General features: G+C 42.6%; 1 protein-coding gene across 1 annotated transcript in view; it reads left to right on the top strand.

The window, feature by feature from the left end:
* Positions 1-1,776: 1,776 nt before the first annotated feature.
* LOC113407431 (syntaxin-binding protein 3-like) overlaps positions 1,777-11,711 on the top strand; it is a 48,171-nt gene continuing 38,236 nt past the window's right edge. The window contains exon 1 of the mRNA XM_026655941.1: positions 1,777-1,855. Within this exon, the coding sequence (XP_026511726.1) occupies positions 1,792-1,855 (64 nt within the window). The 5' untranslated portion in view covers positions 1,777-1,791. The remainder of the gene's footprint in view (positions 1,856-11,711) is intronic.

Genomic DNA, 11,711 nt, shown 5'->3' with positions numbered 1-11,711 from the left:
TCTCTGAAGCAGACGACTTCTCAAAAATTGTAGACCAGTGTTATTATTATAGTTTGTGATACATGATTCTTTATTTGTTAAAAGTCTTCCTGTATTTTTCATATTTCACTGTGGCAAAGAATATGCTAGGGTAATCTTCTGTGTAAAAATCTGTAGCAGTTTATCTAATATCACCATGATATCCAGGCACTAACAAAACTACATAAACAGTCTATCTAAAATACTGTATTCTCCACTCTTCATTATTCTTTTTTGTTCAGTTAAAGTATGCATAAATAGTTTTAAATTACATTATTCGTTATGTTCAGGGAAGCAATGTAGAGTCTTAAGGCTGTTTTTATGGGAAAGCAATTGCAAATAGATGAGTCTTACATTTGTGTCTGAAAGTTGGAAACCCATGGTCATTACCATTTTTGATGGAAAGGCATTCCACAGTCATTAGTCACCCTCTTGCTCCTGCAGCAAGTGTAATCCTTGCTACTGACCTTATCCCTTGTCCCTGAAAAATGTAATTGCTGTAATAAATTACAGAGAAAAAGTGCCTGAGATCATCTGGGTTCACCTCACTCAGGGATTTGAAGATCAAGACCAGGATTTTGAATTGAAACTAATTTTGGACAGGGAGTCACTGTAGATTTTGGAGCATTAGATTGCTGTACTCATCCTATGTTAGTAGACAAGCCACTCCATGTTTGATCAGCTAGAGTGTAAACCCTTTACTTTCAATCCCTGGTACAATGCATTGGAATACATCACCATGGCCAGGGCTCTATACAATAGGACTGAATGCATCCCCTGAGCAGTTGGAGCTACTAAGAGGCATTTCTAGCCATTATAGCTATTTGTGTATCCAGAAGAAGCAGAGTCCAGAAGACTCCCCAGGCCATGAACTGACTTGATGATTACACTGAAGACTTCTTCAGGTAAGGAGTGTCAGAGGGGTAGCCGTGTTAGTCTGAATCTGTAAAAAGCAACAGAGGGTCCTGTGGCACCTTTAAGACTAACAGACTTCAGGTGAGGGTGACTTTTGTAGTTATGGCCATTTCTTTTGGGTAACTTCCCACACTTACATAATTGTCTATCTTGCCAAAGATTAGTTTGTCAGCTGCTTCATGCAGGTGCATTTTGTTCTCAGGCAACAGGAAAACTGGATAATAGGATGGTTTGTGTTTGATGTGAAGGGGATGAGAGTAGTAGACACCTGGCCTGGCAAAACGTGTGGGTCATGGAGTTTGATGCATGCTTCTCAGCTGCTCCTGTATTGCCTTTAGGTTCTGCAGTAGTATGGTGAGTGAGTGCTACTTGATATTGGGGAGGGCACTGGTGCATGTGGGTCTGTCTGCGAGACTGGGACAGCCCAGGCCTGATCGGATGTGGACCATGATTCTGGTGTTGGTCCGCCAGAGGACGGAGTGTAATGTCCCTCTCCTGTGACACCGGGCACGGTCCCCATGGGTAACGCTCGGTTCCCGTCAGTAAGCCTCTGCTCGGAGCCGTGCCGGGGAGAGTCAGAACCCTCCCACTAACACCCACCCGTCTCCTCCGGCCCGTCGTCTACCCCGCAGCTCCAACCTAGGCCCCACTCCTCTCCCGCCCCCCGGGGCGCCCTCCGGCGGCGCTCGGCTTACGTCACGGCGCAGTGCCAGAGGGGCGTGGCTCCCAGACAAAAGCGAGGCTTAGGCGGGGTCAGAGGGCGGACTTCGAGGTGGGTAGTATGACGTAGATGAAGCGTAAACGGGATGGGGATTGTGTAAAAGTGACGTCAGGGTGGAGGTGGAGTTTAGGGGCAAGATGGCGCCTACTGCGGTGGGGGCCGCGTCCGGGGAGCGGGGTCTCAAGAGCCTGGTGTGGCAGAGTAAGTGCGGGACACCCATGTTCCCTTCCGTCCCTGCGGGCTCCCTCTCTCTAGGGAAGGGCCCACACGGTCCCGGCGCCGAGATAGCGAGTCCCGGCCCTGGGGCACCAGCACTCGCCTTGCGGCTGCGCCGCGCCCGGCAGACCCAGTGAGGGGAACCCGGGCTGAAGTCCTGCCCTCACTCCTTTGGGGGCCTTCCTCCGTGTGCCCCCCAGCCCGTGGTGGGTCACTGCGCTCCGCCTCTGCGCTCCTGCAGCCCGAGCCCGCGGCCTGCTGCGCGCCGCCGAGAGGGAGCGGAGCGGCAGGGTCAGGGGCTGGTTGCTGCGGGAGTATGGACCTTGTCTCCCTGAACGGGAGACAGCCGCTGAGCCTACCGGGCCTGAGCTGCTGCCTCCGCCTAGTGATTTGGCGGCTGTAGCGCCCTGCTGCGGAGCCGCGCGCTTCTTCGTAAGCGCCAGGAAGGTCCCCGGTCAGTGAAGGCACGGGGCCTGCTGTAAATGTTTTGCGGAAGCGCAGTATAGATTGTGTGATGTTGAAAAATGAGGTTTTGCCCCATGTGGGTCCTGTCTTCACTGGCCTGGGAAATCCTGTTGGTCACCGTCTCATTATAACGGAAGTGCTACAGATGCTGGGAAGTAGCACTGACTTATTACACTGACAACAGGTCTTTATTCTTAAGTTCTCCTCTATGCTCCAATTTGCACCGGTTTAATTAGTTTAGCCTTTGTCTTGATCGTTATTTTTCATTGGAATATTATAAGGGAATAGCTCTGTTACAAAAACTGCAGCATTGACACTGTTCTAAGCACAGTGTTTTCTAAACTTCCTCCTATGGTCAGTGGCGAAAACAGTTGTCAGGGTGTTGACAGAGCTCACCAAGTGGAGCACCCATTGTAGGAAAAAATTGATAATGACAAATTTTGAAGTTTGTTGGCACTGTGTACTCAAGCTGAACAGTCACCTTCTTCAGTGGCTTTTGAGGGAAGTGGGAGGTTGCCAACTCTGGACAGAGGGCACCCGCTGTCAAATGCAGTAGTTTTTAGAGTATGGAGCCAATGCTTCTGAAAGGGGATTTTCATCATATTTCAATTTTACTGAATATGTTCAAGTAAACGTTCTTCAAGGATTTCTACAACTTTTTTTTTTTTTTTGCTTATTCTCAAATGTTAATTACAGACTACTTTGTTTTATTTTTAATTGTTGCTAAATGACCACAAGGAACATATAGTTAGCACTGATGTTTATTATTAGACTGCATATATGAGCAGAAGTGTACTTTTCTTAGCACACTTACTTTTGTCAGAAAATTGCTGTTTAAAACACCACATACTACTTTTTGTATTGATGTAGTGAACATTTTCTTCTGGCAACTTGATACTAGTAACACAACATATTTGGGAAAGTAGAAGTCCAATCAGAAAATTTATAAAAAAAAATGTTAGCAGCTAAAGATTTTGCTGTATATGATAGTACAAATGGATGTGCATTTCAGAAAATGTAAAATAAATGAGGAGGGCAAAGCATTTATTACCAATGCTTATTGTCAAATTTGGCAGCACTGGGAGAGTTGCTATCACAGAAGTATGTAGAGTTTGAAAATTGGGTTTGTCATCCAGAACTTGAAAGAGTCACTTGTTTTTTTCCTCACTGGTGACTGGAAAGTTTTCCTGGAAAATGCAAGGGAATTAAGTCATGTCTACAGAATGTAAACTTTCCTTTGGTGTTGCAAGACGGCAGCAGAGTTTCTAGCCTTTATGGTTGTGAAAGTAACCTTACCTATATATACCCATGTAGTGTGACATTCCTGAATCTTTCTTCAGTGCTCCCTGTAGATTTTTCCAAAGCTGCAAAAAAGTGAGACTACCAAGAGAGACTGAGCACTTCTTTTGCTACTCAGAGGTCTCTGAGTATCAGTGAAAATGGCAACTATCTTCTGTCATTCTGAGCAGCAGCAGAGGCAGGTACTGTTGCTGTCCAAGGAGAAGGATTTTCCCCACCCTGAGAAAATGAGGCTGTATATAGTAGATATGCCCCCTTCAATAGCTAAATTTCTGGTGGAAAAGTAAAATATCAGAAATTCTGACTTGTGTGGGAGATGGACAGGGTATTGGAGGACTCCCAAACAAACAGAAAAATAAGGCTTTGAAGCAGTCAGAAGGACTGTTTCTCCCCCTCCTTCCCATAACAGGCAGGAAGTATTGGAATTGGGTAGTGAGGAAGAGTTCCACCATTTCAGAGACGTGTAATAGTGGGAGCTTCATGTTTATCAGACATGTGCTAGTTACAAGTTAGTATAAAAATGGAGTCCAGGGGCAACACTCTTACCCCTCCTGGAAAAAGTACAACACCCTTTTTTAAGGAAAAGGGGAACCTGGGCTTTTTTAGAGTCCTACAGATAGTTAACTGTCTAGTAAACTCTCCAACACATGCCCTCTCCCAACGTACAGTTTTCTCACTGAGGCCTTCTCTACATTACACAATTTTGTTGGCAAAAGTTGCATTTTGCTGACAAAATAGGGGACGTGTACAAACTATAAAGCTACTTTTGGGTGGCAAAACTCTGCTTTTTTGCTGACAAAATAAAACCACCTCAACAAGAGGCATAATGCTTTTTGTGGCATAGTTAAAGCGACAAAGCATCAGTGTAGATGCTGCCTTTCATGTTGACATAACTGGCCTCCCCCGGTATCCCACAATGCCTGCCATGACCGCTCTGCTCCCTGTTTTGAACTCGGCTGCCCTGCAGGCATGTGCCCTTCCCCTTTCAAAGCTCTGGGAAGTTCTGACAGCTGAGAATGCCTTCTGCTCTGGCAGCAAAGAGCAAATCATTAGGGTGGAATCTTCCTGTTCTCCCTTTCACTAGGAACACAGCAGCAGGCAGACTGCTCGTGGGGGGTGGGACTGCTGTGCTGCTTTGACGTTCCTCAGTGTAGAGAGCGCGCTGAGCTGCTGAGGATGCCGCTCCGGTCAGCTGAGGAGGCTCTGGGAGAACTTCGAAGGAATCACAGAACCATAGGCAGGCAGAGCAGGCTGCTGCTGTGGGGGAGGGACAGGGGGAGAGACTGCTGTGCCATGCAGAGGTGGGGGTGGTGGTGTCCCCCTGTCTCAGGGTAGCTTTGTCAGGAAGCTGTCTGAACTTAGAGACAGCATGCCAACACAGTTGCTCTCCCCAACACACACACTTCCCCAACACACATTCTGTTTGTCTCTCTTTCTCCCTCTTCCCCCCCCCCCCAACACTTCCTGTCACACAGTGCTCCCTGGCCCTCACCACCTCAGCTGAAAAGCGACAGACAATCTATGAGGATGCCCATGGAATGATAGAGTTGAGAAACCTGCATCATGTGATGCTCTACCTGCCCCATGAGGCATTGCAAACCCTTCCCAAAGCACCCTGCAGCCAGTTGCATAGTGGGATAGCTACCCACAGTGCACTGCTCTCTGTGTTTATGCAAGAGCTGCTAGTGTGGATGTGCTCTGCTGACACAAGGAGAATAGGGTGGATATGCAACAGTGGTTTAATTAAGGCGGTATAACTTTTGTCGACAAAACTCTGACATAGCCTGAGTCATTTTGATTCTTAATATGTGGGTAAACAAAAAGTGCTATATCTACATTCAGTACATTATATGTACATCTAGCTAAGTTCTTAAAATTATTTGCTGTTTATACAGCAGTGATGCAATTAACATTACAAATTAAGTTAATTTAATGTCATAAATAAATCTTACATAAAAGACCTGGGTCTGAGGAGTTTTTAGTCATATACATGAAACAACAAGTGAGCGTGACTGTGTGTGCCGACAAGGGAAGGAAGGGTGAGGGTTGCAAGAACAACTTTGAGATTTGACTTAAGTTATGTACGCCACTTAATGGTATTGCTGTTTGTTTCTATTTATGTAAGATAAGAATGGCCGTACTGGGTCAGACCAATGGTCCATCTAGCCCAGTATGCTGTCCGACAGTGGTTGTTGCTAGATGTTTCAGAGGAAATGAACAGAATAGGGCAATTTAACAAGTGACCCATCCCTTGTCATCTAGTCCTAGCTTACGGCAGTCTGAGTTTTAGTGATACCAGGAGCATGGGATTGCGTCCCTGAACATCTTGGTTAACGGTTGTTGATGGACTATCCTTCATGAACTTATCTAATTCCCTTTTTAACCCAGTTATACTTTTGGTTTTCATAACATCCCCTGGCAACAAGTTCCATAGATTGACAGTGTGTTGTGCGAAAAAGTACTTCCTTATATTTGTTTGAAACCTGCTACCTACTAATTTCATGGGGGGAGGGGAGGCGGGAAATCTGTTTGTTACGTGAAGGGGTGAAGAACACTTCCCTATTCACTTTCTCCACAACATTCATGACGTTAGACCTCTATTATGTCCCCCCACCTTCCCCTTAGTCATCTCTTTTGTAAACTGAACAGTCCCAGTCTTCTTAATCTCTGCTTATCTGGAAGCTGTTCCATACACACACAATTTTTGTTGCTCTTTTCTGTATGTACCTTTTCCAATTCTCTCTCTCTCTCATTCATATATATATATATATATATATATAAAAAGAGATGGGGCGACCAGAATTGCATGCAGTATTCAAGGTGTGCGTGCACAATGGCTTTATATAATGACCTGATATTTTTCTCTTACCTATCCCTTTCCTATTGGTTCCTAACGTTAGGTTTCAGAGTGGTAGCCGTGTTAGTCTGTATCAGCAAAAAGAACGAGGAGTACTTGTGGCACCTTAGCAAACATTGTTAGTGTTTTTGACTACTGCTGCACCTATGTTTTCAAAGAATTATCTTCAATGACCCCAAGATCTTTCTTGAGTGGTAACAGCTAATTTAGACCCCCATCATTTTGTATATGTAGATGGGATTATGTACTTAATATTTGGATTTCTTATAATCTAATCTTTAGAATTACTTCTCCTTTACTACTTTCCATTCTCTCACATTAAGTTGAATTGATTGGGCCTTTCATTGATATGGGGTTCTAGAAGAAAATGGATTTTTAGGAGGTGTTTGAGTGAAGAAAGTGAAGAGTGATCTGGCATGCTGGTATTAGGTTGTTCTAGGCATAGGGAATAGTATGGATAAAAACCTCAGGATGAGGGGGATATGAAGGGGGTCTGAAGGTGGCATCATTGTCGGAGCAAGAGAGAGCATAATCAGATTAAAGATGTAGGCAGAAATGGAGTTTACACTTCAGTATGATTTTGCATATTGAACTTGTAAAAATGAAGTATGTGAAATGTCTTGTAGAAATAATGCTTCTTTACATATAAGGAGTAGAACTGGGCAGATAACCGACTTTTGGTTCACTTACAGCTGTAAAAAATAAATAAAGAAGAAAAATCAGTTTGGCGTGAACCAAATCTGAAAATTATTTATTTATTTATTTATTTATTTATTTTTTTTTGAGAAATTGAAAGTGCATTTTGGTGTGAATGAAACAGTTGTTTATATCACTGATACCATTCTGCCAGAGATGTGTGTGGGGGTCCTCTTGATTATTTCACAGACTCAGGCACTAGGAGAGAAACATGTCATAAAAGAACACTTATTTGAACATATATGTGGAGACTGGAAGGAGAAAGAGCAGTTAGGACAAACACACTAGGTGCTGCCTAATTTAAAAAAAAAAATCTAAAAGGGGTTCAGGAAATGGGTGTGGACGTGGGTGCAATACTAGACGTAATTGTGTTTATAATTGGTGCCTAGATACTATGATAGGTGCATTTGAAATGCCTGATATAGATAACTAGAAAGACCGGAAGGCTTTCAGAACAATTCATGGTGAAATACTCAACTGTCTTGGTAAGCTAAGCCAGGGAATTTGGTGAATAGTTACAGATCCACGATCAGGGGATGTGACAGCTGGAGTGCCACAGGGGTGATGTTCATGTGATATGTTGATGACTTGGAAGAATTGTTCAGATGTCATGAGTGGGAATGCCAGCTAATACCAATAATAGGTAGATGAGATTTAGGACATGAGCTAACAAGTGGGTTTAACATTTACTTTAAACATTTTGTTTTAGTTTTTGGCCAAGAAACTAAAACAAATATTTCATTGAAAATTGAGATGATAGTAGCAAACATTTGCCAGGAATAAGTTTATTTTTACAATGTGGTCTTTATACAATGCAAGATCTAATTTAAAATTAGATCACTGGGCTGAGCATTCTCAGGAATGAAAATAGAATTATTTCAGATTTCATTGCACTTTAAAAATTCCCATCTGATCTTCTGAAACTGAGATCTAGAAGAATGTATGGTAATAAGTATAGTGTTATAAAAATGACTGGTCTGATACAACAGTATATTAGTGTGCTAGGTGCTGATCAGGAAAGGTCTCTTTTGCTAATAGCTAACAAACTTAAAACTACCAGTTATGTTTCTGGCAACAAATATAGGGAGAAAATGGATATTGACACATTAATAAGAGAACAAATCCACAAGGATCACTGTGGTTCTGTACAAAAGTCTAAGGAGACCACACCTGGAGTGTTATGCACAACTTTGGATTGTGTAGTATGGGAAGGAAGTTGAATTATTAGAATTGGAAACAACCCATAAGGCAATAGCAAGGAATGATAAAGGGCTTTAGGGGTTATATAAGTAGAGAAGGGGGAGCTTTACTCCTGTACTGCTTACAGATTTCTGTTTTAGTGAAAAGAAGAAAAATAGTTGGGATGGGGACAAATTATACAGCCATGTAATCATGGCAGACATTGAGTTGTTGGATCTAGCAGGCATGGTATATGTACAAATACTAAATGGATGCCCTCTGAGCTGCATGCCCTCCTACCATCCTGAAACTTTACCATGCATTTTGCAGTACTTCTGCAATAATGTGGGTTGAGATGTTGGTTCATGTTTTCAGACAACTCTGATTTTTTTTTCTTTGCTTTTGTGTTTCATTTTGAATAAATGGTCTGACACGCTTGTTAGTGGTTTTAAACATAGTGGATATTTGTGACTGAAATAGAGCTTTTGGAAATAGAGAACAGAATAGTTTAGTCATACTTCGTTATTTAGCATTTATAAAGTGGTGGCACCTAAAGGCAACTACCAGACTGGATCCCGTTGTGCTATGTAAGCCTGAATTTGCCAGACTGCCAGTTAGATTTTTAAAGCTAAGTACTAACAAACTGCATTTGCCAGTATCTAATAGAATCCAGTAGGCTGACCCCCTATTTATTGAGTCCAGAGACTGTTAGCTTACTAGTTCAAATACTGGCTTCTTAAGTCAACTTTTAACTTGAACAGTATTTTTCAAATCAGGACACTGCCAACCAACAATTTATTTATTCAGCCAGAACAACATTAATATATAATCAAAGTTAACCATTCAAATGTAGATACAACCACAGAGTGGTTTCCGACCATGTCGTGGAACTGCGGATATGATCTTCACAGCACGGCAGCTGCAAGAAAAGTGTCGGGAGCAAAACCGACCACTGTACATGGCTTTTATTGATCTAACTAAAGCCTTTGATTCAGTGAATAACCGTGCTCTCTGGACTGTACTTTCTAAGATTGGATGACCTGATAAATAATCAATGTCCTAAACTTGCTTTGTGAAAACATGAAAGCGACTGTTTTGAGCAGCACTGGCTCCCAGAGTGAACCTTTCAAAGTACAAACAGGAGTCAAACAGGGCTGTATCATCGCTCCAACCATGTTTGCGATTTTTATTGCCGTCATTCTTTACCTAATTGCTGGGAAGTTTACAGCTGGCGTTGAAATCACTTACAGAATGGATGGAAAGCTGTTCAGGCTTAGCAGGCTGAAAGCCAAGAGTAAGATTTCCACGTCTATTGTGGAACTTCAGTATGCTGATGGCAATGCAATCTTTGCCCACTCTGAGAAAGATCTTCCAACTATCTTGAATGTGTTTGCCGATGCTTACGCATGTCTTGGTTTCACTCTTAATATCAAGAAGACTAAAGTGCTCTATCATCCCCCTCCAAATGAGGTATTACGTACTCCATCTATCAAAATCAATGGAGTGGCACTGGAGAATGTCGATCGTTTCCTCTACTTTGGAAGTCATCTTTCATCCAAGGCAGATATTGATGGAGAAATTCAACATCGCCTGAGCTGTGCCAGTGTAGCTTTTTCTCGTTTACGGCACAGGGTTTTTGAAGATCACGACATTCAAACAGATTTCAGAGTAGTAGCCATGTTTAGTCTGTATCTGCAAAAAGAAAAGGAGTGCTTGTGGCACCTTAGAGACTAACAAATTTATTTGAGCATAAGCTTTCGTGGGCTACAGCCCACTTCATCAGATACATAGAGTGGAAGATACACACACACACACACACTGAACATGAAAAGGTGGAAGTTTCCATACCAATTCTAAGAGGCTAATTAATTAAGATGAGCTATTATCAGCAGGAGAAAAAAAACTTTTGTAGTGATAATCAAGATGGCCCAATTCAGACAGTTGAAAAAAGGTGTGAGGATACTTAACATGGGAAAATAGATTCAATTTGTGTAATGACATTTGAACAGACACCAAGCTTCTTGTTTATCAAGCTGTTATTCTCCCAGCACTGTTGTATGGGTCTGAAACTTGGACAACCTACAGACACCACTTGAAAGTCCTTGAGAGGCACCATCAACGCTGCCTTTGTAAGCTTCTAAAATCAAATGGGAAGACAAGTGCCACCAGTATTAGTGTTTTGGAAGAGGCTAACACCACTAGTATTGAGGCAATGATCTATCAGCAATTCCGATGGACTGGCAACGTCCGGATGCCAGAATATCCCCTCCCAAAACAGGACCTGTTCTCTCAGGTGAAAGAAGGGTACTGTAACATAAGTGGACAAAGGAGAAAGGGGTAAACAGTGAGGTGGCAAAATTTGCAGACGATACTAACTGCTCAAGATAGTTAAGACCAAAGCAGACTGAAGAACTTCAAAAAGATCTCACAAAACTAAGTGGGATTTGGGCAACAAAATGGCAAATGACATTTTAATGTGGATACATGTAAAATAATGCACATTGGAAAAAATAACCACAACTGTACGTACAATATGATGGAGGCTAATTTAGCTACAACTAATCGGGAAAGAGATCTATGAGTCATCCTGTATAGTTCTCTGAAGATGTCCATGTAGTGTGCAGCGGCAGTCAAAAAGGTAAACAGGATGTTAGGAATCATTAAAAAAAGGATAGAGAATAAGATGGAGAATATCTTATTGCCCTTATATAAATCTATGGTGCACCCACATCTTGAATACTGCGTACAGATGTGGTCTCCTCATCTCAAAAAAGATATACTGGCATTAGAAAAGGTTCAGAGAAGGGCAACTAAAATGATTAGGGGTTTGGAATGGGTCCCATATGAGGAGAGATTAAAGAAACTAGGACTTTTCAGCTTGGAGAAGAGGAGACTAAGGGGGGATATGATAGGTATATAAAATCATGAGGGGTGAGGAGAAAGTGAATAAGGAAAAGTTATTTACTTGTTCCCATAATATAAGAACTAGGGGCCACCAAATGAAATTAATGGGCAGCAGGTTTAAAACAAATAAATAAAAGGAAGCTCTTCACACAGCGCACAGTCAACCTCTGGAACTCCTTGCCTGAGGAGGTTGTGAAGGCTAGGACTATAACAGGGTTTAAAAGAGAACTGGATAAATTCATGGAGGTTAAGTCTATTAATGGCTATTAGCCAGGATGGGTAAGGAATGGTGTCCCTAGCCTCTGTTTGTCAGAGGGTGGAGATGGATGGCAGGAGAGAGATCACTTGATCATTACCTGTTAGGTTCACTCCTTCTGGGGCACCTGGCATTGACTACTGTCAGCAGACAGGATACTGGGCTGGATGGACCTTTGGTCTGAC

The sequence above is a fragment of the Terrapene carolina genome, unplaced genomic scaffold (assembly GCF_002925995.2).
Source record: "Terrapene carolina triunguis isolate 2854851 unplaced genomic scaffold, T_m_triunguis-2.0 Scaffold211, whole genome shotgun sequence".
In the NCBI taxonomy this organism is placed as follows: domain Eukaryota; kingdom Metazoa; phylum Chordata; order Testudines; family Emydidae; genus Terrapene; species Terrapene triunguis.
The sequence above is the reverse complement of the archived record's forward strand: the minus strand, read 5'-3'. Positions and strand labels throughout refer to the sequence as shown.